Genomic DNA, 27,409 nt, shown 5'->3' with positions numbered 1-27,409 from the left:
CTTCTACCCTTTTGCCTGGATTCAAAACCTTCTGATTACCAAGATTCCTCCAAATGTTTGGGTTTTTCTGTAAACATAACTCCCCATGGTTCCAGTGTAAGCAATCTAAAAATACAGTGGCCAGTTTACAGAACAAAAACTAAGTTTCTTGCAGTTCAAAACCTTGCAAAAGTAAATAATTGTAAAGCTGCAGTAAGACCCACCCAGACAGAGAGCAGCTCCTGATTTCCCTGTTTAGTGAAGGGAATAATTTTCCTCTTCTTCTGTGCTGCTCCATCTCCTCCCACAGAAGCCATAGCACCTCAGAGTAAATGATGTTGCACAGCAGAACACTGAGGACAGGTCTGCTCTGTTCTCCTCCCTTGGGTGTACAGTCTCCAATTCATCTTGGAAAGCAGGGTTTAGGGAAGGCTTGGGGCTGTCCTCCTACAGTCCCCTCTGCTCTCAAACTCCTGAGGGCAGAAGATGAGGAGCTGGAGGAAGCCCTGTGGAAGATTTGTAACTTTCATCACCATTTTGGGGATGGTGACATTGTGCACAAGGAGAGGTCCCAAAATCAGAACCAGCATGAAACGTTGCAGGGCTCTAACAAAGCCATTTCATTCAAGTCTCCACTGGAGCCCATTTGTATCCCACACCAGTGCCTCCAGCCAGAGCAGCTCACTGCAACCGGGACACTCAGGGCAGGGTGGGAGAGAAGGCAGACCACACTCTGACCCTTCAAATGCTGAACTGAATCTCAGTCTTTCTAACCCCAAAATTCACAGTTCTGTAACCCATATTCCTTAAAGACCTAGGGGGTCTTAAAAACAACATCTACTTTTTGAAGTATTATACACAACAATGTTCACAGACAGACTGTGTCGGACACATTCTTGCCAAAATGCCATTTATTGCAGTATACCTTTACATGGCATACAGATAACCCAATGTTGCATCTTCTGTCAGAACTCATATTTCATTTGTACCACTTAAATAACACAGAATGTCATGTTTGTTTCACAAACTGTCAGTTAAGACTACCAAAATATACAGTTTTTTTTCCTTTCCCTCTAACAAGGTTGTGAGGTACAACTGAATTTTACTACTTTATCTTCCTGTGCTTTACAAGAACATTTTCATAGATAGACCTATCAAACCTTTCTACATTCCTATACAAAGCAAAGAATTACAGCTGAAATTAACACCATCTGGTCATTGCATTAACCTATAAAAATTCATTCAGTAAAAAAAAAAAAAACAAACCCAAAATAAAAAAAAACGAAAAAACTGAAAACAGAACAACCCTAACAAAAAACCATAATGGTTGTTGCAGTTTTTCTTAAAAAACCAGCCAGCTACACATATGCACAAGTTCTCCACGTGCATAAAGAAGAGTTTGGAATCAAGACATTTTGGGTTTTTTTCCTTGTGTTTGCAGTGAAGGCACCAATCTTAGCTGCATGGCAGCTCAGGAGTGTTTTATACTTCATTTAAATTACACAGGTTTTTAAGTTTGTCTGTTAATGTGCAACATTTGTACCAACTGTTGCAATATTCCAATATACTCTGATCATTCCCTCTGGCTCGACAGTACAAATATTTACATCAGTTGTAAACACTCCTCCACCCACCCCATACCTTCTGCACTGAGTGATGAGGAACTGAAGTGGCAAGAAGCTACCCAAAGGCAGAGCCAAAGTAAGGCTTGTACAGAACACCACACTTGTGTTCGCATGGTTTGAGATGCTCTGGAGAACTCCAGACCCCCAGAGAGGCCCCAGTGCCTGACATCTGACAGCACACTGACCACACACAGCTTCAAGCATCCAGACTGTGCTCAGGGGGTGCTTTTCTGCCCTTACTAGACTGACATCCCTCGAGTGGCTTCTCTCCAAAGTGCAGGAACAGCTTCCAAGGAGCCGCTCCAGAGTAGCGAGAGTCAAGCACACCAACTGTTGTATCTGTTTAAGGCCACCTACACTCAGCCTTCCCCAGGCTCATTTCAGATGCTTCTTTACTCCTTAGCTGCAGTCAGGAGGTGCTGCTTCCCACCTCCCAGCCCTGTGTGCCACGGCACCCTGTGGCACAGAGGGCAGAGCACATTCTGAGACAGCCATGGTGACTGGAGGTGCTACAACACGGCCTGGTCACCTGGTACTGCCCAGGGTAAGATCAGACAGCAGGACAGCCAACCTCCACTCAGCACCTAGGAAAGGGAATGTCTGAGATGAGACTGCTTGGAAAAAATCTACTTCTTACCTAAGCCTTGAGAGAGAGAGAGAGGGTAGTGGGACAGCCCAACACTATTGGTAAAATTAACTCTCCGGTTAGTTTTGGGGTTCTTGGGCTTTGTTTTTTGCTATTGTATGTACCAGCTGCTTAGGAGCTGGTTCTGAATATGGGATAATGTTTCCAAAATATAAGTTATTTTAAACCACGTGGCAGTCATTTGCTTACCCTGCCCCTCACACCTTCTTTTGGCAGAGATCAAGTTCAGCTTGATGTTTCATAGGCATTAAGTGCTCCAAATACAGCTGTCAGAAAGAGCTAGAGGACAGCAGTGTACCAAATGTCTGCCCAGCACAGCCACTTGTTACACTCAAAACACATCTATGAGTTAAATAGGAAGGACCCCTGCTATACAGAATTTGAGCACTGATAATTGGTTATTCTTGCTAGCCCTTTCCCTAAATATAAAGAGTTTTATACATACAGTGCTCCCTTATCTTCTCCCCACCGCCTGTCCCAGCAGTCTTTAGATAAACCAAAGTGAGTTTAGGAACTTGCAGTTCCAGTTCTGTTTCAAAAAAAAAACCAAAAAAAAACCCCAAGTTGTGCAAGAAAGCAGGGAATGTTGAATGAATCCAGATCTATTTTGTAGTTAAAAATTTTCCAATGGCAAAGTGGTAAGGGCAAATAACCCAATGATCATATGGCTTAAGTTTAATGCAAAGCACACTAGGAGGTCCACGTGCAGGGAGAGAAGAGTCCAAGAAAGATGGAATAAGAAGTGTCCTGAAGATCAGTGTTTATGCATAGAATTCCTCTTGTTTGTGTGGTTTTTGGTATCCTCCATTAGACTGTTTTGGTTCATCCAGTGAATAGCTGCCTTCATCTTTCTTCTTCATTCTGTACAGCATAAATGCAACTAGAAACACTGCAAACACCAAGCCTACAAGTCCTCCAGCAATAACACCTGGAAGGGGAGAAAAAGACACAGATTACTCTAGATGCCATACCAGATAGTACTACTATGATTTTAAGTTCCAGATTGTTCCCTACCTATCCCTGGCTTAATAACTTAAATTAATGTGTCCTTCTGTCCCCTCCCAAACCAAGCACCTGCTCAAATACAGCAGCCAGTCCTAGGGACATGGATCTCCCACTGGGCCATGCTACACAGCACACAAGGCCATGGTGTTCAACCCTGGTAATTTGACTGAGGCAGCAACAGAGAAATTTTACTGTAACTTTTCAGAAGAGTGAAGGAAGAGGTTTAAACAAAGTTGCAGATAAAGCAGCCACTGCTAGCTGCTATTAGGAGACTAATATTTGCCCCTGTTAGGGTTTTGACATCACAGAATCGTCACCGTCATTTCAGAGGTCTAACAAAAAAGGTTGGCATCCTTGCTCAGAGATGTATTTGCACAACTGCAGCTTCTGCTGCCAGGAGACTCCAGGAATCTGCTTTTACCAACTAGAAATCCAAAATATCTGGTACCTCCAAGAACTTCTTTTCTGTCCATAATTCCTGAGGCTCCTGCTGCTTTGGCATTCCTCTCAGAGTCAGCCAGTACTTCTGAGTTCTGGATGGAGATTGATTCCTCGTCTTTAGTCAAGATGAAGTCTCCCTGTTGGGACATGCAGGGCAAGTTATTCATGTTTCTCATCATGTCTGTCCACCAACATAACCTATTAAACCAATCACTGGTTTTGACTAATTAACACCCATTCCCACCAAACCAACTTAGCACATGATACTAAAGACATCTCCCTGCAAAGGGTGTCAGAACTGTTAGTCCTCACCGGGTCTCCAGAGCCAACTTCAGAAACCTCCTCATGTGTAGGAGCAACATCCCTTGGAGCTGTGGCCATGGGGGTGGCAGCGACCTCCCCCTCACCATGGACAGTAGAGTGAGGCTCAGGCACATCCTTGGTGTCTGGCACATCAGAGCTGGGGATTTTAGGCTCAATCTCATGGACCACAGCAGAGGCTTCTGAAGGAGTCACATGAACCACGGAAGGAAAGTGAGCAGTGGAACTTCTCACTGTTGTTGTGACTACATGGCTTGTTGGCTTCCCATCAGGTGAGCCCAGGATGGATACTTCGTCCTTCACAGCTTCAACTGGTTTCTCTGTCACTGGATTACTGGTTGCAGATGGAGATATTGCTTCCTTTTCAGTTCTGCTCTCAATCCCATGAAATGGCTGTTCACTGAAATCCACTGGTGCTGCCACTATTGAGGAATTAGTTGATTCTCCTGGGATTTTCCAGGTGTGAGACTGATCAGTCAGGGGACCTGCAAAACAAACAAACAAAAAAATATTATCCTTGGCCAGTTTAGAGGCCTGTTAATAGTATCTTCAGGACACTGGTCTAAGGAGGATGCTTAACCTTCACAGTCAATTTTCATAATTAACCAAAGTTCAGTTTGTAATTCCTCATCCTTTTCAGTGGAATAAGGAAGGGGCAGACCACTGTGGTACTCAGCAATACTTTGTTAGTCATCTGCTTCTCCCCAAGGCAAAAGTGCCTGTTTGTGGTGAGGTTGACAAGGGAAATCTGCTTTCAGTACACTGGTTCCTCAGGGTAGATATCTGAGTCTTTTTCCATAAACACTTTTATTTGATTCAGAGCAGTTACACCTTCAGTCTCAACCACATTTGGAACTGATTTCAGGGTCTTAATTTCTGCAGAGTATAATCTAAAATACAAACTTGTGGCTGGAAGGAAGCAGAAGCATAGCATGCTTCGGCTTTCAATAGCTTGCTCTTTTCTCACTAGTATCCCCTCAACTTCAGTACTGAACACCAAGGTCTCTCTCATGCAGTTTAACAATCATTTTTATAGACCTTTCCCCCTACCCTAAATCCCCCTTATCTCTTATAAAAACCTATGGGCCATGGGAACACGCCCATCTGATGACAGATAAAGTTTGTACTTGATACGTATTGGTAGGCTGGGGTTTGCACACCCTCAAACATTATCTCCTATACCTGCTCATAAAGGGCATTGTTATGATCTCTCTTCCCCATGAGTGAAGAATCACTCCAGTTTCATAACATTCTTTACACACTTCACAATAGCAGTCACATGGAGTTTACCTCTGCCTCTGCTCCCTCTCAAGTCTCCTACAGCTCATTTTCTACTAATTGTTAGCATCTCAAGGAATACAAGATTAATAGATTAGGCCCTTTCTCTGTTCCCAGCTCTCATATTCTGGGGTGGGTGTGTGTATGTGGATTCCTCTCTCTACCCCCACTTCCCTTGGGTGCTTACTGAGACCTCAATTGCCAGAAGGATCAAGCACTACCAGCACAAGTGCTAATAACTCACCTGCACCTGAACCTGAGAATGCATCGTCTTCATCACCAGATGAATCAAGGTCTTCAGGGGGAAGGTTCAGATTTGTAGTTTGCTTTAAAGAGAAGAGCAAAAAGATGCGTCAGTGATGAGATTGAAGTGATCAGGTTGCTTGCAAAGAGTCTTCTAGGGGTTCCTAGAGGTCACACAAAATTTTTTTGTTCAGATTGCATTTTTTCTTCTTCCCTCATTCCAGCTCCCCTCCCCAAAAGAGTAGCTCTTAGTATGTTAGTATGTTTGGTGTTGGAAAGGTCAGTCTTGCTGTCTCCTTTCTCTGCACTGCTTCCAGGCTGCCGTTGCTTTGGGAAAGAAGAAAGCAAGGAATCCATTCAGAGTTGCATCCTGGGAGCAGGAAATGCCCAGTCCTTACCAGCCTGTTTCAGGTGCTGACTGTGTCCTCCCTATCTACCAACCACTCCACCTGCAAGTCACTGCATTATTTCTAAGGAGCACACGGGAAGGGAGGCAAAGTAGTTTGCCTTCTTTCCCTTTATGACTCAAATACTTTTCACATATCTGAAACCAAAGCATCTAGCTTTGGTCTTAGCTAGCTAGAAGGAGAATCCAAGTCCCTTTTTACTACGTGTGGGCACTCAGAATAAGTCCAGAGATAGAAGCCAGCCTTCACTGCTGGAGAACAAGCCCTGACCTTTCTCTGTTTACACTCCAAAGAGTACACTACCCTGCACCGAAATTCAGTTGCTGAAACAAGAAGCCAAACCCCTGTACTATGGCACTTGATTGTCAGAACATACAACACTCAAAGCTATTCAGGATCTCCAAAGATGACAACACTCTTTCAGTGTTTACTAGTTAACTAATTACAGAATGATTACTTCACGCATCTCATTGGCTTGTGCTGTATACACTTTCTGCTCCTATCACTACAACATGCCTGACTCTCAGCTCATGATGAGCCTCAGGTTTATTTCTGCAGGGCTACCATTACCTAACCAATCATTTTCCTTTCTCAGATTTCAAACCAAAACCCTGTAAGCCACTTCTTCCAAATTTTATCTTTTTGACATCCAACTACATTCCCTGTTTCCACAAATTTTGACTTCTATCTCATCCTCAAGTCACCTTTGTCACCCCTTTCCAGCACAGCCATCTGCAAGTTTAGATGTCTCATTGAATCATCCAAGCTGTGGGATCCCTATGATCCCAAGAAGTGCAAAGTCTCATTTTATTAAGTAAAAAAAAGGACAATATTCTTGCCAGCTTTGCAGCCAGACCCTCTGTATTTCTCTTGCTTGCATTAACACAGGGTCACTTAAAAATGAATATAACATTCATCCTCATCCCAGAGAGAAGTTAGCCAGCACCATTATGTACTGTCAAAACAATCCAGCTCTGTAGTTGTCACTTTATTACCTACAATGGATATGTTTATCGGTCCTATCTCCTTCTTATTCTTAAGATACAGGTTTATCCAGTTTTCTCTTCCATCCTTAATACCTTATCCATTCCCCACATTTCCACAGGACTAGTTTCCAAGATGGTTAACTAGCCCTTTAGATTCTGCCTCTCTGAAGACAAGTAACCAAGTTGCCACCAGCCTATTCAACCTCAAGATCTTACCCCTTCAGGCAATTATTGTAGCTATATGATTTTTTTTTTTAATAACAAAAAAACACTGGGAATAAAACCCCCTCATACAGACATAAATTTTTTAGCTCTTTTCTTCCCTACTGAAAATAACCCCCAAAGCACTATTCCTTAAGCTTCTGCAAGCATATTTCTAGAGTGAATTGCCCTTCGATCTCTTGCTTAACGGCAAGTCATGAGGTCTAAAATTTTGACTTTTAGATTTGTCCCCGCTTGTTTGCGCTGAGCTTTTGCACCCTTCCACAGAAAGTAGGTCAGAAAAGTACTTCCCATGTGTTTTCCTTCTTGTGTCCAAGGGTGGTGACTCACACAGGCTGATCTCACTTCACTTCAAATATTAAAGAGTACGAACTGTTGGTGCATAAAGAATAAAGAAAGAACTGCCAGGCTGCCCAAATTCAGATCCCTCGTGTGCCCTTCCCAGTACATTCAAAAGATAAGTGAGGCCTTAGAAATGGCACTGTTTTTGTTGATAGGGGGGTTGGAGACCATATTTCTCTCTCACTTCTCACACCAGTAGTGGCAAGCACAACCCTTTGTTCTTTCACTCAGCCTGGCTGAGTGCAAAGGGGGAACATGCTGCTAAAGGTGGGGATTGCATTCTCCTCCCAGTGGGAAAACTTCCTGGAAGCAGCTAGAAATCAAACTCTTCAGCTTTTTTTTTGAAGTAAGGCACTGCCAACACACCTTAAGATTGCATCACCATACACCTTCAGCTAGGATCAAGGCTACCTTCCCCCCAAATCTGAATATTCAGGGGTTGCTCATCTGGATTTCCAACAACACCTGGACAGACTGATTGTCTACAGACCTCAACAATCTTCCTGAAAGGATCACAGACTGTCAAGAAATAAAATCTTGACTATTAAGCCTGCACCCTTTCCCCTTGAGGGGTTAATAGGTGTGGATTGTTCAGTTGTGCCACAATTCCTTTGTTCTTATGAAGTATGTCCAGCCTCCCTACCCTTAACCAGGGTCCAACCCAGGACAACCAGCACTCACACCTGAGCTCTGAGCCTCTTCCCAGGCTGCTGCAAGCTCTGCTTCTCCACAGCCTTTGCTATGTACCCATTTGAGTCCTAGTTTGATTCCTGCATGTGAGCAGGGATAGTGAGGTCCTCCTCTGAGGGGAGAAGCCCAGGGCAGCCAAACCAAGGGACACCCAAGGTGTTCCAGGGCAGAGCTGTCCAGCAGCTGCTCAGCACCCATTCTCCAAACACGACCCACCAACCCCTGAGGCTGGCTGCTGCATGTAAGAGAATAATAGAAAACATGAACCAGGATCAGTAAAGCCTGCTTTCCACAGTTTTATATGAGAACTTAGTGAAGTTACATGCCCCCAAGGGTCTTGTCCCCCTGTCCCAGCTGCTCTTCTGGGCATTGTGGCACCTCCCTTTAACCAGGCAGCTTCCGGCTTGGGATCTGAGAGGGACTTTGGCCCAAATACTCAAGGGAAGTACAGGATTATGCACATGTGGATAGCAGTCAGAATACCCACAAAGTGCTGTAATTTCATGGCATCATCCAATTTCATGACACATGAGCATTAAGGAACATTTGCCCAATTTATGTAACTGTATGGTTATATAAGGACTACATTTCTTGCTTCATAAATTACAGCTTCAATGGGCATAAAAGATGGTAACCTCCCCACAAAATACAAGTACTGCAGAAAGGCCATGCTTCTATAATGATCTGCCGCTGAAGGATTTCAGACACAGCAAGGTTAGAAAACACTGACTCAAGACAGCATTGGAAGGGACTGAACTAATTTGGGTTTGCATCAGGAAGACAGACCGTGCTGTTCAAAGAACAAACACCTCATGGTCAAGGTTTTTCAATGACCTTTGACTGAAGCTGACTTACACCAATGAGAAAGGTTTTGAACAGCCAAGAGGATTAGGGGCACAGAACCACTGGGTTATGCTATCATACAAAAGAGCTGAAAATAATTCCACTCTCTACCTTTCAGAGAATGGATGCTTTGAAGGATCTCTGATGGTATCTCATGTACTCTAGTCAAAAAATCTTTACATTCTTATTGAGCACCTACAACATGTTGCTTTTTTACCATTTAACAAGCTTGTATGGTTTTGTTAGCAGTTCAGACGACTGGTTGGAAACACTTGTCCAGTCCTTTTGATTTGCTGTCACTGAGTTCAGTTGCATGTGAGGGGTAAAATTTTTAACTGTATTTTTGATATGCTTTAAGCAGTTCTCATTAACCAGTGGAAGACCCTCTTCCACAAGGATCAAAGCAGCCTGTTTAGGGGAAACCCTGGGGTGACTGTTAGCTTCTGCTCTTGCTGAGCACTGCATTGTTGGAGAACAATAGTTATTCAGTTCTGCTGGGACAACCAGAAAGCTGCTTAGTGGCATCTTCAATTTAATCAACAATAGGCCCGGCTTTCACAACTCATTAGCAATATTATTGGATCCAGAAGGCTGACATAGTCCAGACTTTTTTTCTTTTTTAAAGTATCATTTTTAACTATTTTTCAGTCTCCATCTTGGTCAGAGTCTCAAAGCATGGGTCCTTCTGGGCTTATCCCACCAGCTGCTACAGAGCTCCCTCCTGCTACAGCAGAGATCTGAAACACTCTCTCATGATGAGGGGGAGATTTGTAGTTGATTAGTTGATCTAACCCTGCCCCAACTGGGAACCACATTTATTTAATTTGATACATGCAAAAGGAAAGAGCTTTTCTCAAATTGCTCTTTGAGGTAAGCAAAACCACTGGCTTTGCCACAAGCTGCTACAAGCCCTTAACTAGATTAAGGATGATTTGTATCCGACTCTTCTTAATCCAGTTAGTGATCTGCAGGGTCAAAAATACTTGAAATCCTCCATTATCTGAATAAAGCTGTTAAATTTGCACATTTATTTCCCCTAATAAATCCTTCTTACTCAGCTGAAAAAGAATGAACTGTAATGAGCTGTCCCACCTCAAACAGTTCCCTAAACATCCTGCGAGAGTATTGCAACAGCATGGGAAGGAAAACCAATAGTTTGCTCTTGTTTAAGAGATATACAAGAGCAAGACAAGCATTTGCCCTATAATTTGGCTACAATAGAGCATCTAGAAGAATACTTTCAAAAGGATTTGAACAATTAATTCTTAAATAAACTCAAGGTTTGTCTTTCACCCTTTCCAATACACTGAAGAGCAGAAATGCTATCTGAGGCAGAGCAGCCCAAAGAGCTTCTAACCTCAACATAATATTTGTATTAGTGTGGGGAGAAGACAAAACCACCTGCTGAAGGAAACTTTAGCTTTGTTAAACCTTGATATTCTGCACTTAATAGCCCATGGACAATTAACTCCAATCACAGATGTTCATGGTTGGGAGACTGCTTCAATGGTTAAGGGGGGGGGGGGGAAATTAAAAAAGAAAACCACACAACAACCAAAAACAAACCCCAATCATATAAAACCCACCAGCAGCATCCTCATCTACCCCCCTTCTATTACAGACGTACAGATTCTGGAATTAAGATGGCCATGCACTCTCTTTAACAGTCAGCCATAAATCCTGGAATAGCAGAAAGAGAGCTGATGCTTTTATATGGCAAGTCAAGACTGAAGCTTGCATGCAAGCCTGTAACATCAGAACTCAGCAGCAGTGTGCCACCGCTTCACCTAAATTCTCTTGTAGTTGTTTCTCCTGCTACTCCACTGCTCAAAATAAACCCTGGTGCTCCTTGGTGATCATGAAGGTCAATGAAGTATTTCTCTTCCTGGAGGAGCCAAAGATGCAGAGTAACAGCGCAGGCCAAAGACAGCTACCAACCACCCCACGCACAGTTCAAAGGCTGGACAGCCTAGATTTAAACACTATCTTATCCCTAGCTAGTGTTCCAATCAAGGACTGCTGTGACAACAGGAGTGTTGGAACTTCATGGTCCCTTCCAACCTAAACCCTTCTATGATTCTACAAACCAAGTCACCAGCACTTCTCACTTCCTAGCGCACTCCCTGTTTCAGATGGTGGTGTTCCCCTGTGCCCTCAACAACCTTTTGATGTGTATTAACAAGCTTCAGCATCCCCACCCTTCCATCCATCAATCTGTGCCACCTGCAGCAAGCCTGGAGAGTGGCTCAGAGGGTGCTCCTCCCAAACAGAAGCAAGTGGAAAGCAAAGGGGGATCTTTTGGTCAGCAAGGCAAGCACCATTTTAACAGAAAGAGGTAAGCAAGCCAGTTAATCTGGCTGCTTGTCTATCAGATCATTATTAGAGTAAAGAGATATGGAAGATCTTGGTTAATTGCATTCTTACTGGCCTCCTCTTCTATTTTTGCCTGGTGACTTGAGAGAGGAACTATCTTTGAGGGAGTTGTGTTTGAACTCCCTGATCACCACACAGTAGTTTCCTCTTGGCACTCAGCTCTCAAAGGCAGCAAAACAACTTCCAGTAGCTGCTCAAGACAGGATGAGAGCTCTTAGGATCTATTCCACCATGGTGAGGAAAAAAACAGACTGTAGACTGCCCACTGTTCACTAGGCTGTGTTCGCCTTTTCTTCAAGCTGTAGGAGCATAACCTGATCCTCTGCACAAGATGCAGTGGCCAAGGAATAGCATCCAGCTACTCCACAGGCAGAGCAGCCAGTGTCCCAGTGCTTCTAGAGGCTCCACATTATTGCCCAATCAGCTTTACATTTTCTCCTTAGAGTGACAGGGCAACTTTTTTAATTAAGTAGGGCAGAAACACAGTAATCAGCATGCCAAGAGCAAAAATGAACCAGCTTGTTGCCACCAGGTTAGGTTTCACACTGTACAGCAGGGCCCTTTTAACTCCCACCTCCCACAAGAGCATGTCACTTCATGCTTCCTGGACCATCCCCTGCACGTCTGTTTGCGCACTTTCATGGTGAACCAGATCAGGGAACTGGTCTTGTTAAACTAAACAAAAGGAAAAAGAAAAGAAAAAAAAAAAAACCCAGACCTCCTCCCCCCCCCCCCCCAAAAAAAAACAACCCACCAACAAATCCAAAAAAAAAAAAAAAAAAAAAAAAGAAGAAGAAAGAAAAAGAAAAAAAAGTAAGAAGAGGATAAAATATCATGCAAAGAATTTTCCAGCAGGACCAGTTTCCCAATCCTACTCAGTGCATGAATGCACAAGTGTTTGTGTTGGCACAGGGCAGAGCGTGGCAGCCAGGGCTGCTTAAGCATTCACACAGGCTCACAGCCTGCATTCTGGGATGCTGACACTCATTCCCCAGCCCGCCATGCATTATGGAAATGCACATCACCAGACTGCAGGCAACACGCAAATCAGAGGCTGACTCAGAGGGCCACACAGGTTCATACAAAAATGAGCAAGGACAGGGGCTGTAGGGAGAGTTCTGCAGTGTCTGCTCATGGATCATGTTTGTTCCAAGGTCTGACAGCAGTGCTTCTGAGTCCTCCCAGTCCTCCTGGGAGCAGGAATACACAGTAGTAAAGGCTAGACAGATGTCTTGCTCAAAGCAGAGCAGATCTACTTTCATCCTGGGCTGCCTGAACTTTTACAGGAGGCCTAGCGCAATTGCCATTTATTCCTGGACAAAGAGTACATTGAACATCCTTCATCACAGAGGGCTGAGCAGAGCTGGAGCAGCTGGAGTCCCAGAGGACTATGGAATCTTCAGCAGGGGAAGCTCATGGCCATGGTCATGGCAGCAGGGACAGCACAGCAGCAGCGCATGGGAGCCCTCTGTGCCAGCAGTGCACAGAGCACTGTGCCAGCTTTGATGCAGAAGAGCTCAGCTGCCTCTCAAGTCCCTCTCAGCCAGCTCCACTAGAAGCCTGCTCAGTCTCTCAGCAACAGAGAAGTGAGTTACAGCCTGTGCTCCTGCTTTCTCACCTGGACTATGTATCAAACAAGGAAGTTACTACACACTGCTTTCACTCACACCAACCTGCTCCTTCCAGTCAAGCAATGCAGCTCAGGCCAAAGACTGAATTTCTGAATCTCACCACAGACCAACACATCCACAGACATGGCACACAACAGGCACACAGCTTAACTCTGTATCACTGACAGTCTGTCACAATATGGCCAAAAGTGGGGTCCCTTTTGTCTCCCACGTTCAAGGCAGCCCGTGCTTTGAAGATGCAGTCTAATGAGAAAGCTCATTTCCCTGCAGCTAATCTCATGAGAAGCAGCCAGTTCAGTTTTATGTTATAAACCACTTTTCTTTAAAGATCCTTCCCTGCAGCTCTTAAACATACTTGATAATTCAGGCATGTTTCTTGAGCTAGCAAAAGAAAGCCACAGCCAATGTATAAGCTCAAAGGGTAGTGCAAAGTAGGTGGAGCTCACTGAGGCCCATCCATCCTGGGAAATTAACTTCAATCTACTTAAGCTGACTTGAGAGATGAGCACTGAGCTGCCTAAGTCAAGACTAGGCAAACCTAGCTTGTCAAAACCCTCTGACTGAAAGTCACCAGCACTTCTTACTTCTCAGCATAGCAAAACCAGCAGGGAAGATTCATTCTCACAGCAACAGCCACTTCATCTGCTTGTTTAGAAAGGAACAGTCCAGGAATTGCTTGGTTTCAGCAGAGGCTGGAGGTGGGCCACTCATCCCTGAAACCAGGAATGGTTTAGAAAGGAACAGTCCAGGAATTGCTTGGTTTCAGCAGAGGCTGGAGGTGGGCCACTCATCCCTGAAACCAGGAATGGTTTAGAAAGGAACAGTCCAGGAATTGCTTGGTTTCAGCAGGGGGTGGAGGTGGGCCACCCATCCCTGAAACCTGACAAAGTAAGGCTAAAGAGGGGAGCATGCTGGCAAGCAGAAAATCTTTATGAAATGGAAACCTATCCAGCAGAGGACTCCAGCAGCCCAAACCCACACATTACCCACATGTACTGGTAGCCACACCACAGAAAAATGCAACCCTCTTGCCAGCAGAAGGAATTGTAAGTGACAGGATTCAAATACCTGCTGCCTATTCCTCCTGCACACATGCGGGACCTGCTGTGGAGCTCAGGTGAGAAAGAGCAACTCACCTCACACAAGGCACCGGCAGCCACGGCCACCTTAAATAAGCGACTGGACTTTGCAGTGCTGCCTCCAGCACATATAAACACACTGAGCTTATATCTTGGTTTGCCAATTATTCCCAAACAGCTGGCTGTGGTGGAGGCAAATTCCTTTCCTTGTCCTATCTCTTGACACCACTCACCCTGTTCAGTGACCAGCACTAAGGACTGTCATTGCAGTTAAACCTGCAGCAGAACCAGAGCTCCTGACAAGAGCAACAGTGGCCTTCAGACTGCCTGGCTGCTCCTTGGCAGCATGTGTGGGCTGGGGAAGCCAAGCTCCTTTCTCCACACACCTCAGAAACCACCCAGCTCCCAGCGAAGCAGCCACTGGCATTACAGCCCTGAGGCTGCTGAATGGAGCCCAGGGCTGGGTTTGAGGCAAGAGCTGCAGGTGTTGAGTGCCCCCATTTGTTCCATTTGGGACTGGCTCGTCCCGGCAGCCCTCAGGGCTCCAAATGCTGAGCGAGGGGCTGTGGGCCAGGTGCCAGGACACCGAGAGGCCCAGCCCTGCACGGGGGGCTCGGCCCTGCACGGGGGGCTCGGCCCTGCGCCCGGAGGAGGTGGGGGGGACCCGGCCCCGCACCCGCAGGAGAGGCTCGGCCCTGCACCGAGGGGACACGGCCCCACACCCGCAGGAGAGGCTCGGCCCTGCACCGGGGGGACCCGGCCCGGCAAGGGGGAGGACTCGGCCCCGCACCCGGGAGGGGAACCCGGCCCCTCACACTCCTCCTGCCTAGGCCGTGGCTGCAGGACAGAGCACAAGCCTGCAGCACACCAGTGTAGGGACACGGCAGTGGCAGCTCAGGGATTTTAGTCCCACCGGAGCACAGCTTGCTCTGGTCATCTTCAGCCGATCAGCTCAGGAAGTCCCAGCTCAGAAATCAGAGGTGTGCCTACAGGAAAGCAAGATGTGGTCTGTGGTGTCTCAAGTCCTCAAATTAGGGTGGTGGCACCCTGTGCCTTGCTGATGGCTCTCAGCAGCACCCGAACACGTGTGCCTCTGGCCTAGGGAAGCCTGTTTCCCAAAGAAAAATGCTGTGCAATTTTGCTGGTGGAACTACTACCCAGGTCAAATGAGCTCCATGGCAGCTTTAATGTGATCAGCAAAATACAACAAGCAGTGCTACAGCTGCACAGGTGCTCTGACCTGAGCACATGTGGTTCCAGAAGTCAAAAACCACCTCATCACTATGCTACACAGTATTCTGAGGGGAAAGGAACTGTTCTGCTTCACCTGAGGGAGGGAAGCCAACACGCAGCCAGGAACAATTATCAGACAAGAGAAAATGCAACAACCTTCAGTGTCCAGAAACAAGGATAGGAAAAGACTCAGGTTCTTATCTCAGTAGTTTCCCTCTTCTCCACCCTGAAGTCCAGCAATTACCTAACGTGAGGTATGCCAAGGAGCCAGGAGACAAAGCTCTAAGATTTCTTGAAGGATCACAGAAACATTTTCAGTCTACTACTGATGCATACATGTTTCTAATTTGAGCAAATTGCTTGCAGTGCTATATTAAATGAGTGAAATCCAAGTTTCAGATAAAAATCCCTAGTGTACCAATCTAAAAAGCTTGTACCTAGGGCAGGACTTGTGGCTCCTAGCAGCTGGAACGTTGTTTAAACCTCAGCAGAAAGATGAACTTGCAACCCTGGAGTACCAAAGGTCTCACCTAAAGCCATTGGTAAACCTAAGTGAGACTACTTAAACTTACAAATGCTTGGCCTTACAACAACAAAAAAGCTGACCAGGTGTTCCAATTAGTTACAGAGAGTTACAGTGGAACAGCCCAGGTAATGTTTTATAAGAGGATGTATTCTACAGCAACCGGATATGGACAGGACAACAAAAGTTACTTTCTGTTTGTCTACACCTCAGTGGCAGAAACACCTGCCAGCTGCAAGGCCTGCTGCTATCAAAACTCTGCTTTATCTTCCCAGCTGATCTGCTCAGTCTAACTTACAGACCTTACATCTGCTCCTACACATCACGACAACATCCCAAGCCTCAACAACCCAAGACAAAGCCTCCTTGATTGCTTTTGTGAACATTCCACATTTTCTTCAGAGGGATGCACAATGAAGTCTCCAAGGCTTGTGAAATTAGTTTTTGCTAATGTCCTGGGGTGACAGGACCTAAATCAGGACAGCTAACAATCTGTATTTTCCATACATGCATCCCAGACGTGCTCCCTTGGAATGCTGTATTTCATTATAAATGTAACACTCAACTTCTCAGTTGCAGCATCACCACCAGCCCTTCCAGCCACAACCCCCACTGAAGAGCTGATGGATTGGGGGACTGGAAGCACCCAGAAGGAGCTGCCTGGCCTGAACAGGCACCAATGCAATCTCTCTCACATGTGCACACCAGATGGCAGGACCAGGGACATCCCAAAACCTAACTGCTTGGCACTGTTGCTTGTCAGTCTGGTACAGGAGACCTTGACTATTTGCAAGGGAGCTACAGAAGTGAAACTTGGGCAGCAAAATGAGCCATGAGTTGGCATTCCACAGCACCTTTCTGATCTGGTCACAGCTAAGCTCCAACCAGTTCTGAGGGACTCTGTTCTTGCACAGCAGGGCTCACAGCAGCCAGCACCAGTCTGCTAGGAATGAACTCATGAGTCCCAATTGACAGCCGGTGGCTGGACTCACACAGACCATGCAGGCAGCTTTACATTTTGGGTTTAACCCAATGCAAGGCAGTTCCTGCATCTTAGCAGGTCTTACTCTAGCACACACTGGACTCAATGATCCTTGTGGAGTATATTCTACTATTCTTGGTGTTCTTTTTATGTTTGTTTCCATGGCTCACCACTGCCAGCTTAGATCTGATGAAATCAAGTCTCTCCCTACATTCAAGTCTCTCCCTACATTATGAGGCATGCTATCACACTGTCTTATCCACAGGATCTCAGTGTTGACTAAGCCAAGGTTGTTTATAATGCAGAAGTCATCCCTGTAACAGATGCAGTTACACTGCCATGACTAAGCCCTTCACAAGGACTGAAACATCTCAACCAGAAGCAGGAGGCACATCTCAGATCAGGAATACCCTGTTCCACTGTCCCAAGAGTCTTCTCAAAGAGGCACTTTCACCATTACCCCCTCCTTCCACAACAGTCCTAGCAGCTCCTGAAGAAAATCACCACGAGAGTGTTGTGGGTGCTACTGGTCTCCTTGGAATAAAGAGCAGCAGCTCAGATGGTCTTTGGGCACAGGCTGGACCACATTCCACTGAGTTATTCTAAGGGAGAAGACAGTTCAGACTACACGGATTCCCTTTGAGAAACATACATGCTCACAAGCACTGGAGCACAGAGCCAGGGACATACCCACATGAAATGGCACAGACCAAGCTCACAGCACTCCCTCCTAGGACACTAATGGTCTCTGCGCTTATGTTTACAAAAGCACTGCTAATCCTGCCCATGCTACGAAGTTCTGACAGCAGTTGCCCCATTCACAGTTAAATTATGCAACACCTCAGTGAGATTATGAGAGCTGACTGGTGTACTTCCATGCTGAGTCACGAGGATGTTGGAAGTATCATTTCAATGATGAAGCACCAAATGAAATCCTCCCACCAGAAACAGTCTTAACAAACCTTGCTGCTGCAATGGTGCTCCAGTCACCTAGTGTTCCACTCATCTAATTAATGGACATTAGGCATTTCTTGACCAAACACCTACTGGATTAAACTGACTCTGACCCAGTCACCCAGTTACACTGTTTCACACCACATCTGTACAGCAGAGCCCTGAACAAGGGACAGTTACAAAGGCCAGATAAATCAGAGCTTCCTTTTGATCTCAGCTGTTATCCAAGCCTCATCTCCTGCTGTCATTTTTGGGTGTATAGCTTGTTCACTGGTCTTCCCCATGGCCTCCTTTCAGAGCAGCCACCAAAGCAAGTGGGGAGAGTACAGTTTAGTGGGAGATGTTACCATATTTGTGCACTCTGGATGCTCTCTTGCCTCATATGGGCAACTGTAAGATTTCAAGCTGTGATTTGGACATCTCTGTGTTTTATACATCGATACTGTGAAGAGACAAGAGCCACTTCTGTTCCCTTAAACCACTACTGCCATTGCTGACAGATTGACAGGCACCACAAGTCAATAAAACAGTGGTAAAATTGCAAGGCAAGGTGAATGCTTTACTACCAAGTTACTCCTAGCACAGCATGTCCCCTAGTTCAGACCAGTTTCTGTCAAGAGTATAGCCATCAGTATAGCCAAGATGTGACATAATAACAGATCGAACTTGTAAGACACTGTTCAAACATCACTAAGTTGAAAATATTTTATATGTATGAATAAATTTCTGTGTCTTCTCCATGACAACCAACTCTAGTCAGCACATTATCCCTCTAAATAAAGCAGAGCACAAAATGCTGAAGGACCACTTTATGGGTCAAGTCTAAAAGCACAGGCTGAACCACTGGCATGGACTAGCACCATCACAACAACACTGAATGCTGCCCCAGATATGTAGTATTCACCTCACAATCCTCAATGGATGGATTACACAGGACTTCTCACACAACTGTACTTGCTGGTCTCTCTGAATTATCCAAAACAGGTTCAGTTTCCAAGAGTTGTGATCCTCTGTTGTGAACTTTCACTTTCTTTTACTGGATACTGCAGTTTTCTCAACTTTGTAATATTCTGGGCCTGCAGCCAGAGACCCACTGGCTACATCATGTTAGTAAATTAAATAATATCAGAGAACATCCCCAGGCACTAGAACACCACCAATACCATCACATTATTAGAATGATTTATGACATAGTTTTGAGCCTTGCCAAGCAGTATGCCCCCAAATAAGCACAGGAAGGTTCTCAGCAGGCAGTCTGTTGAGGGGGGTGCATTACAGAATAGACCAGATAATTAGATTTCCTGCACAGTTGTGGCTCTAGTGTTTAAGTCGGTCACAAGACACCTTGTGTCGAACGTGCTTTACTGTACTGGGTTTCCATGGTAGGGTTTTGGCAGCAGGGGAACTACAGGAGTGGCTTCTCTTACAAGACAGAACTTCCCCTGTGCCTGACAGAACCAGTGGCAGCCAGCCAGGACAGAACCACTGCTGGCCAAGGCTGAGACTATCAGTGACAGCAGCAGTGCCTCTGATGACACAGTCCAGAAGGGGAAAAAGTTATTGCACAGGAGTGATTGCAGTCAGAGACGAGAGGAGTGAGAATATGCAAGAGTGGCAACCCTGCAGACCCCAAGGTCAGTGAAGGAGGAGGGACAGGAGGAGCTCCAGGCCCCAGAGCAGAGATTCCTCTGCAGCCCCTGGTGCAACTGTGCCCCTGAAGCCCATGAAGGTCCACAGTGGAGCAGAGATCCACCTGCAGCTGTGGAGGATCCCACAACAGAGCAGGTGAACGCCCAAAGGAGGCTGTGACCCCATGGGGGGAAGCCCATGCTGGAAGAAGCTCCTGGCAGGACCTGTAGCCCCCATTGAGAGAGAAGCCCAGAGCAGACCAATTTTGCTGGCAGGACCTGTCACTCTGTTGGGGACCCAAGCTGGAGCAGCCTGTTCCTGAAGGACTGCACCCCATGGACAGGATCCAGACAGGAGCAGTAATTTAGACCTGCAGCCCATGGGAAGGACTCACACTGGAGAAGTCTGTGGAGACAAACCCTCACACTGGAGCAGGGGAAGACTCTGAGGAGTCCTCGCCCTGAGGAGAAGGAGCAGCAGAGACAACATGTGATGAACTAACCACAGCCCCCACTCCCCATCCCCTTGAACTCCTGGGGGAGAAAGCTGGAGAATCTGGCTTAAAGTTAAGCCAAAAAAAGGAGGGGAAAAATGGGGACAAGGTGTTTTTAAGATGTGGGTTTACTTCTCGTTATTCTACTCTGAGTTGATTGGTAATAAATTAAATTCATTTCCCCAAGTCGAGTCTATTTTGCCTGTGATGGTCACTGGTGAGGGAACTCTCCCTGTCCTTACCTCGACCTACAAGCCTTTTGTTGTATTTTCTCTCCCTGCCCAGCTGAGAAGGGCAGTGACAGAGCAGCTTCAGTGGGCACCTGGTGCCCTGCCAGGGTCAACCCACCATATTTACTTACAAGCACCAGTGTAGGAACGTTTGGTGAATCTTTTTAACCCCTTATGGTTGCATGTTGGGTGTAGGGGGGGGAGGGCATACTGAGCATTTAATACTCTTGAGCTACCAGAGTAGTAACTTCTAATTATTCATAATCGCATCTTCCAGCTTGTTGTAGAAAGAAGCTCACCAGTGTTTCACAGCTCAGTGCAACTACAGATGCAGACTGGGGAACTTTTTGCAGGTTAAACACACTTCAGAGGGAGCCGGTGCTGCTGCAGGATTAAGCCAGCAGCTTTCTTCTGCAGGCCATGAGTCAGTCGATGTGAGAGCACGATAGCACAGCACTCCTTGCCACTGCCCAGACATGCCAGAGTCAGCCTCTTTTGTTCCATGCTTTGTTCACTGATGGGAAAGTAGTCACGATCTAGATGATTCCTCCATTAGGACAGAAGGAGATTTAGAAGTCAAAGCTGTCTAGCTGCAGGCTGTTGAGCAAGTTTCGATGCAAGCCTCACCACCACTTTCCACTGCATGTAGGTGCCACTCACACATTGCTAGAGCCAGTGAGGTGGACAAATCTCATTTGTCCATCAAATCTGCTAGTGTGAGAGTCTCTGTCACAGTTTCATGAGCAACAGAGCACAGCAAGTGAGTGAAGAATATCACATATATTAGCATCTGTGTTAGATATGAATTCAAGCAAGCTTTGTGGTTCCTCTACTTTGGGTTTTTACCCATCAGCTTCCTGACTAAAGAAAGCCTGGACTCTGTCCCTAAAGAAGATCCCAATTAGCTGGTCAGTGAGATAACAGGTTCTCTCCTCTGCAGATGCTTTAGCAGAGACTGATGTTTTGGTAGGACAGGCTGCTCTGAGCTCCTGTGGTTGTGCAGAGCATAGGTATCAAATCTCCCAGATCACCATGCTAGGGCCAGGGCACACAGCCTCCAAACTGCTGTCAGCTGGATAACAAGTAGTATGTGACAGGCATAGATGTCTCTATAAATAAATACATACATACATATCTGTATTTGTATTTCTCCACTCTTCTGGTCTCAAAGCATAGGAAAAGACAGCATGGGATCCTGTTCTGGGACAGGAAAGAGCCAGGTAGTCTCTTCCTACAGCACTGTAGCTGCCAGCTCTGATCCCCAGAGAATATACAAAGGCTTCCTACCAGCACAACCACAGCAGCACCACTGCTATGACATCGAGCTTCACAAGAGCTCTCATCTGGAACTCGTTACATTAATCACCACTTGCTTTCTAGAAAGCGGACTGGCTCCACTCACCCCTGCCCACCTCTGGCTTCAATCTACAGCCTGCTCCTCCAGTAATCCCTATATGAGCAATGGGCTGGACTGGAGCTGCTGCCTGCCTCTGACCAGGATGTGTACAGCCACCAGCATTAGGAACTAATTAGCAAGAGCTTTCCTGTGTACAGCAGAGGACAATCACAGTCCACAGTGCCGCCCAGAAAGCATTCAGCATGCTCCCCTTCCAAGTGGAACAAAGTTCAAGTTTCCTTACATTTAAAAGGGGCAACAAGCTCCTCATCACATGGCAGAGGCAGACAAAGAGCAAGGCCCAATGTCCAGCTATGGTTTGTGTGTGCTCAGGTGATGGAGCCAGTGCATTCTGAAGAGTTGTTGTGTGACCTGGCTGTACTCTGCAGAAGGCTGCATGACAGGAATGTGTGTCTGGGACTGCCCACAGCCAAAAATCAAGACTGTCAGCCTTTGCTTCTATGACTGGCAATCACAAGACATTGACATTACTGCACAGGCAGTGTAGAAAAGCTACAAGTGGAGTATGACAACACAGAGCCCTCGTGGCAAGGCAGGATACCCAAGAGTATTTTAAGCTGCTTGGCAGGCAGTTTCCTATGTTATATCAGCACCTTTGATTTAGTCAGGAGTCGTTCTGCAAGTGCAATCCAGAAGACCTTCCATCAAGACACAAAATGAGTGGACATTAAAGAGAACCATGTTGCAAAAACATGGGCTGTGGGAGAAGATAAGTTCTGTCAGAGAGCAGAGCAGCAAGACACAGAGGCGAAGCAGCAAGAGTTCTTCAACTGAAAATACCCCAAGGAGTTTCTAACTAGAAGCCTAGCAGGGAAAGCCATGACTTACAACACCTCCATGACTCAGTTGTTACTGCAGCTCCAGTGACTCAACGGGAAGTTCTATTGCCAGCTCCATCCAAATCCCACTAACACACTGGTTCTCATCCAGCAGAGCAAGCCTCACTGGTGAGACTGGTCTCAGCAGCAAGATACAAACATTACAGTGGAGCATGGCAAGGAGCCCAAGCTAACAGACTCCATTGGACCCGTGCCGGTTCCACAAGACCCAGAACGCCAACTGCAGCCAAGCACCGCTTGAGAAACAGAGAGCTTGGGAAACCACCACATTAGCAGATGTTGCCCCACAAGAGTTGCTTGTAGGAGGTCCAAATGTTATCTCACCTTGAGGTGAGGCTTCACAGAGAAGTAACTTTTCCATTAGCATCCCCACAGTAGAAAGTGCACTGTCCCAAGTTTCTAGCCAGGCCAGATAAGGCTCATTGCTGTGGTACACCAGTAGCCAGCAGAGCAGCAGCTCAGGTGAAGCACACTTGTCAGCCCTAACTTAGAGACCTGTTAACAAAGCTGACACTCAGCACTCCAAAGGAGGCACCACATGCCTTCGGCATTTAAGAGTATCTTCTCAACTCAGAAATGAACCTCTGAGAAACATAAGAAGTCCTTGCACTCTTGGTCAAAACAACTTGCCCACAGTAAGTTCATTGCCTATATCAAAGTCTACAGAGTAACAAAAGCTCCTCACATCCAATCCACAAATAAGCAGTGTCTTTAAATATTACAATGCTCTGATGCTTACTCAACAGCTCACAACCATCCACCCCAAATACAACCACTTATGTTTCTGCTCATATATATTCTGCTCACTTCAGAATGCTGAGATGGGACCCAGCTATAATCCCTAATTTCTTCCACATTCTTTAGCAGAACAAAACTACAGTTACACTAGAACAGAAGAGAGCTGCTGTTCTAGCCAGCAGCTTATGTTCCCCACTGCTTTGCTAGTTCTCTTGGCAGGAGCCACTGTCCAGTCTGTTTGTTTATGTAGAGAGTTACCATTAATTTCTACAGATAAGAAGTCCATCACTTTGAGCTAAATCACTCTCAGATAAAGGCACCAGAGTAAAGGTGTTGTGCTCCTCTTATAGGCAACTTGAGATCTAGCCAATAAAGCCTTGACAAAGCAACTCACCTTGGAGCAGACGTGCAGGGGCTGGTCAGATAATCGCTCTCTTTGGCTCCACTGATTACATCGCCTTGACTCTAATGAGGGCTTAAGCACCCAGCACACACAGACACCTACATTTAGGTGCTTCAGCATCAGCTGAACGCTGTCCTGAGGGACTAGTGCCATGTGAACACAGCAAGCCCATCAATCTTCAGATGTCAAGGAGTGCTGTATTAGACGTCTTCTACTCTTTATTATCTCAAAGCTATTAGGGTGAAAACACTAACGCTGCAATGCTGAAGCACTGCAATTTTATAATTGGCAGCACCTACTCAGGAAAAGGCCCTATCTTCCCTCTTCCAAGAAGCTCCCTCCTCCCTGGAAGGAGGGCCTAAAATCCCAGCTCCTCAGATGCCAGAAACAAGTGTGGAATGTCCCTCTCAGGGGTATTAGTATGGTTCTTGGACACAGTAATCACTTCAAACAAGGCTAGGACAGAATGCTGGTATACAGGCCACCTGGAGACATCCGAGTACAGGCAATGCAAAACACATACTTAAAATGGACTGATTTTGCTGCTAAAACAGCAGCCTACATTTCAGGTTTGTGCACTAACTTAATTTTAGAAGGCTTACAGATTTCTTGCACTTGCTGTAACTTGTCTCAGGTTGTTAGAGAGGATTGTTTGTTTCCAGAAATTTCAGAGTGCTGCCATTAAAACGTTAGCTCTTCTCACCACTTGAAACTCAGAGAAACCTGGAACAAAGACTACAAAACTGCACCAGAGCCCCCTTACACCATACAAACTCCAGCTCATTTGCTGCTGCTCTACTCAGAGCTGACCAGATACAGCAGTCACCATTTCACCAGGAGGGGGCCACCAGCAAGTCAGTGTTCAGATGGAGAAGCCCTGTTTACAATGCTAGATGAATATTATGACACTGCTCTGTGCATACTGTAGAAAATAGGTGTTTCCTCCTTTTCCACTGCCTTCATGTTTACCAAGCAAGATGGACTACCCAATTTCTTCTAACTAGTTTATGTTCAGATAGGAATGACATCACCCTTGGAAAAAGGTTTGGCCTGCTCTGGTAAGCTTCTGTCAACCACCAGCATGCACCTACACCAGACAAAACAATCAGAACCCTCCTCCTCTCACCATAGGGGCTGGACTGCCCACTGCCCTCCTGCAGCAGGATCAACTGGCTTCTGGGTAAGTGTTATACCGTGTAAAAGTTTCTATTTTAGACAACAACCAGGTTAAACTGTTAAAATTATAAGATGTATCAGTCTTCTCATTTCAAGGAAGTCCATGTCGCCATCATAATAACACAGGGCAATTACTCTCATAAAGAGTGTTTTAAGCAATAAAGTGTCACCTTGAAGGAGACCAGGAACCTCCCCAATCATTCCTGCAGGTAAGAGTACTCAGGAAGAAAACAACTTTGGCCAGTTTCTTGCTCCTGTTCATTATTCCAATGACAATATGCATAGATGAGCCAAGTTACACAGCAAGAGCCAAGGGCCAAGCCATGTGCCAGCAGCAGTGGCATCCATCCAACAATCAGACCACCAAGAACCCAACACAACCATGGCAATGGCCACAGCACTGCAGTCTGGTAGATTCAAAGTACTGTGCAAGGTCACTCTGCTTCAACACAAGAGGCTTTCAGACACTCAATGCAAATCATAATTATTCCAGATGGGTGGGAAAGGCAGATTAGTCCCTGTCACTGACATTCTGACAGGGGGAAAAAAGCCATGTGATCACCAGAAGGGAAACAGCCTCAGTGCTGAATCATCCTGGAGAGCCCCAAGACTTCTGCTCCTCCATGTGCTCACCCTTGAAACCTCTCGATCTACAGTGCCAGCCAGGCCTGAGCGTCTTGCAGGCACAGAAGAACTCCAGACAAGCATTTACTTCATGTCCTTCTCATTTCTAGTAAGGAATATTTATCACAGGGGAATTTTATCCAAATAGAGTACAGCGGCTGCAAATTAACTGCAGTTTCCCCACTTCATTAAGCAGAAGCTTACTCAGTAGTTGAGAGCAGAGCCTTCCTTCCATGGAACAGTGCTGCCTACACTCACATGTTTGTAATTTTTAGCCATCTCATAACGACTCACTGCCATGTGGGCCAGGAGGGTCCACATCCAGAACTATAGGAAAAGTTCACAGACAGAATGGTACAGCAAAAACAGAGGTATTTCGAACAGCTCAGATCCCACTGTGCACTTTGTTCTGCCACTCCTTATCCGACTGGTGCTGCAGTTTACCCCTAAGCAAGTTTTAAATCAATCATTTCAGAAAGAAAAAAATCCCACTAGTTTTACTTTGATGGTCCTGCCTGCTCAAACTATCTCATGCTCCACTTTTTTCTCCTAACTCATCCAAAGGGGAAGACTCCACAACCGACGCACACTCAGGTCTGGTGGGGGACCACACAGGAAGCAAAGAAGTGTGTCCCACATCTCAGAAGAAAGGGATGGGACTGGGGCTTTGTGGCCCTCGAGGCGCGGCCACAAGATCTCCTGCCCCGCACCCTCCGACCGCACACGGGGTTCGACGCCGCCCAGGCTGCGAGCACAGACCTGAAGCAGCGAGCACAGCACTTCATGGGACTGCGGGGCCAGGTTTCCGCGGAAAGGCTCTCGCAGGCAGGGCGGGAGCAGGAGCAGAGCCATCCCCTGTCCGCGGATGACACCTGGCGGCTGCTGCTGCGGGACCAGCGCGCCCCACGGCTCCGGGCTGCCCCGGGAGCTGCTCCCGGGACACGGCAGCCGGGACGGGCCTCGCTGCCGCGGGGTCACCACGCTCCGGGGAGCTCCGGCACGGGCGCGGCCGTGCGTCCAGCCGGGCAGCACCGGGACCTTTGTTTCAGCGGCAGAAAGCAGAGTCCGGGCGTACCCTGCCCTGGGCCGGGGCTCTCAGGCACAAAGGCGGCGGGGACCCACCGACCCGCGGTCCCTGGGTCTGTGCCGGGGCACGGCAGGAGCGCCGCAGCTTCAGGAGCCACCCGTGACTTGGCCACAGCCGAACCACAAAGGGCCACATGCCAGCGCTTCCCCGGACCCGCCGCTCACCGCCTCCGGGGCGCGACACGCCGGAGGGGCGGCGGCAGCATCCGAATCCGCCCCCCCGGCCCTCCCGGGCGCACGGAGGGGTCCCGCGGCCGGGGGTGCGGGGAGCGCCGCCCGCCCGCTCCGCGGCGCCCCGGGGCGGAGCCGCCGGCAGGTCGGGAGCCGCCGCGGCGGGTCTGGTTTGAATTAAGGCTGCCGGGGCAGCCGGGCTAGGGCCCGCCGCCAGCACAAAGGCCACCGCAGCCCTCCATCCCGGCACGGCTGGGAACCGCTGCGATCCCCTGCGGGAGCCCGTCGAAGAGGGGAGCCGGCCAGTCCCCCCAGCCCGGCCCGGCCCGGCCCACCCTGCCCCGCCGCCCTGGACCCGCACCCGGTCCCGCTCCGCACCCGGGCCCCACCGCCCCACGTGCGCCGCGCCCGCCCCGCTCCGCTCGGCTCACCGGGACAGCAGCCTGGAAGCAAAGGGCCACCAGCCACACGGCCACCACGTTTATCATCCTTCCTCCTCGCCGGGCCTCGGGAGCGCGCAGCCTGCCCCTGCTTCCCGCCGTCTCCAACGCCGCTCTTGCTTCGCTCCTCTTAGAATTGTTTTAAGTAGCGGCGGGTCTGCCCCCTTTTCTGGTTTCTTTTTTGTTTTGTTTTATTTCCCTCCTTTTCCCCCCTTCGCACGCAGCCGAACTAGCCTCCCAGCAGCGCTCTGCGATGGCGAGGAGTTGAACTCTGTCTTTTAATGAACCCACTGCAACAACCTTCACCTTACGGCCACCCCCCGGCCGGCCCCGCCTCCGCTCTGCTCCGCTCCCCTCCCC

The 27,409-nt window shown here is 47.3% G+C and overlaps 1 protein-coding gene across 1 annotated transcript; it reads right to left on the bottom strand.

Moving 5' to 3' along the window:
- Positions 1-937: 937 nt before the first annotated feature.
- SDC1 (syndecan 1) lies at positions 938-27,409 on the bottom strand. The gene is made up of 5 exons (XM_084202576.1): positions 27,041-27,409; positions 5,540-5,621; positions 4,009-4,502; positions 3,704-3,833; positions 938-3,178 (listed from the first exon to the last, which is right to left on the bottom strand). The coding sequence occupies exons 1-5, from the start codon at positions 27,095-27,097 to the stop codon at positions 3,012-3,014; spliced, it is 930 nt and encodes a 309-aa protein (XP_084058702.1). The 5' UTR covers positions 27,098-27,409; the 3' UTR covers positions 938-3,011.

This window comes from Fringilla coelebs (assembly GCF_963513975.1).
Source record: "Fringilla coelebs genome assembly, chromosome: 3".
NCBI classification, from domain to species: Eukaryota; Metazoa; Chordata; class Aves; order Passeriformes; family Fringillidae; genus Fringilla; species Fringilla coelebs.
Note: the sequence above shows the minus strand (reverse complement) of the source record. Positions and strands in the feature narration are given on the sequence as shown.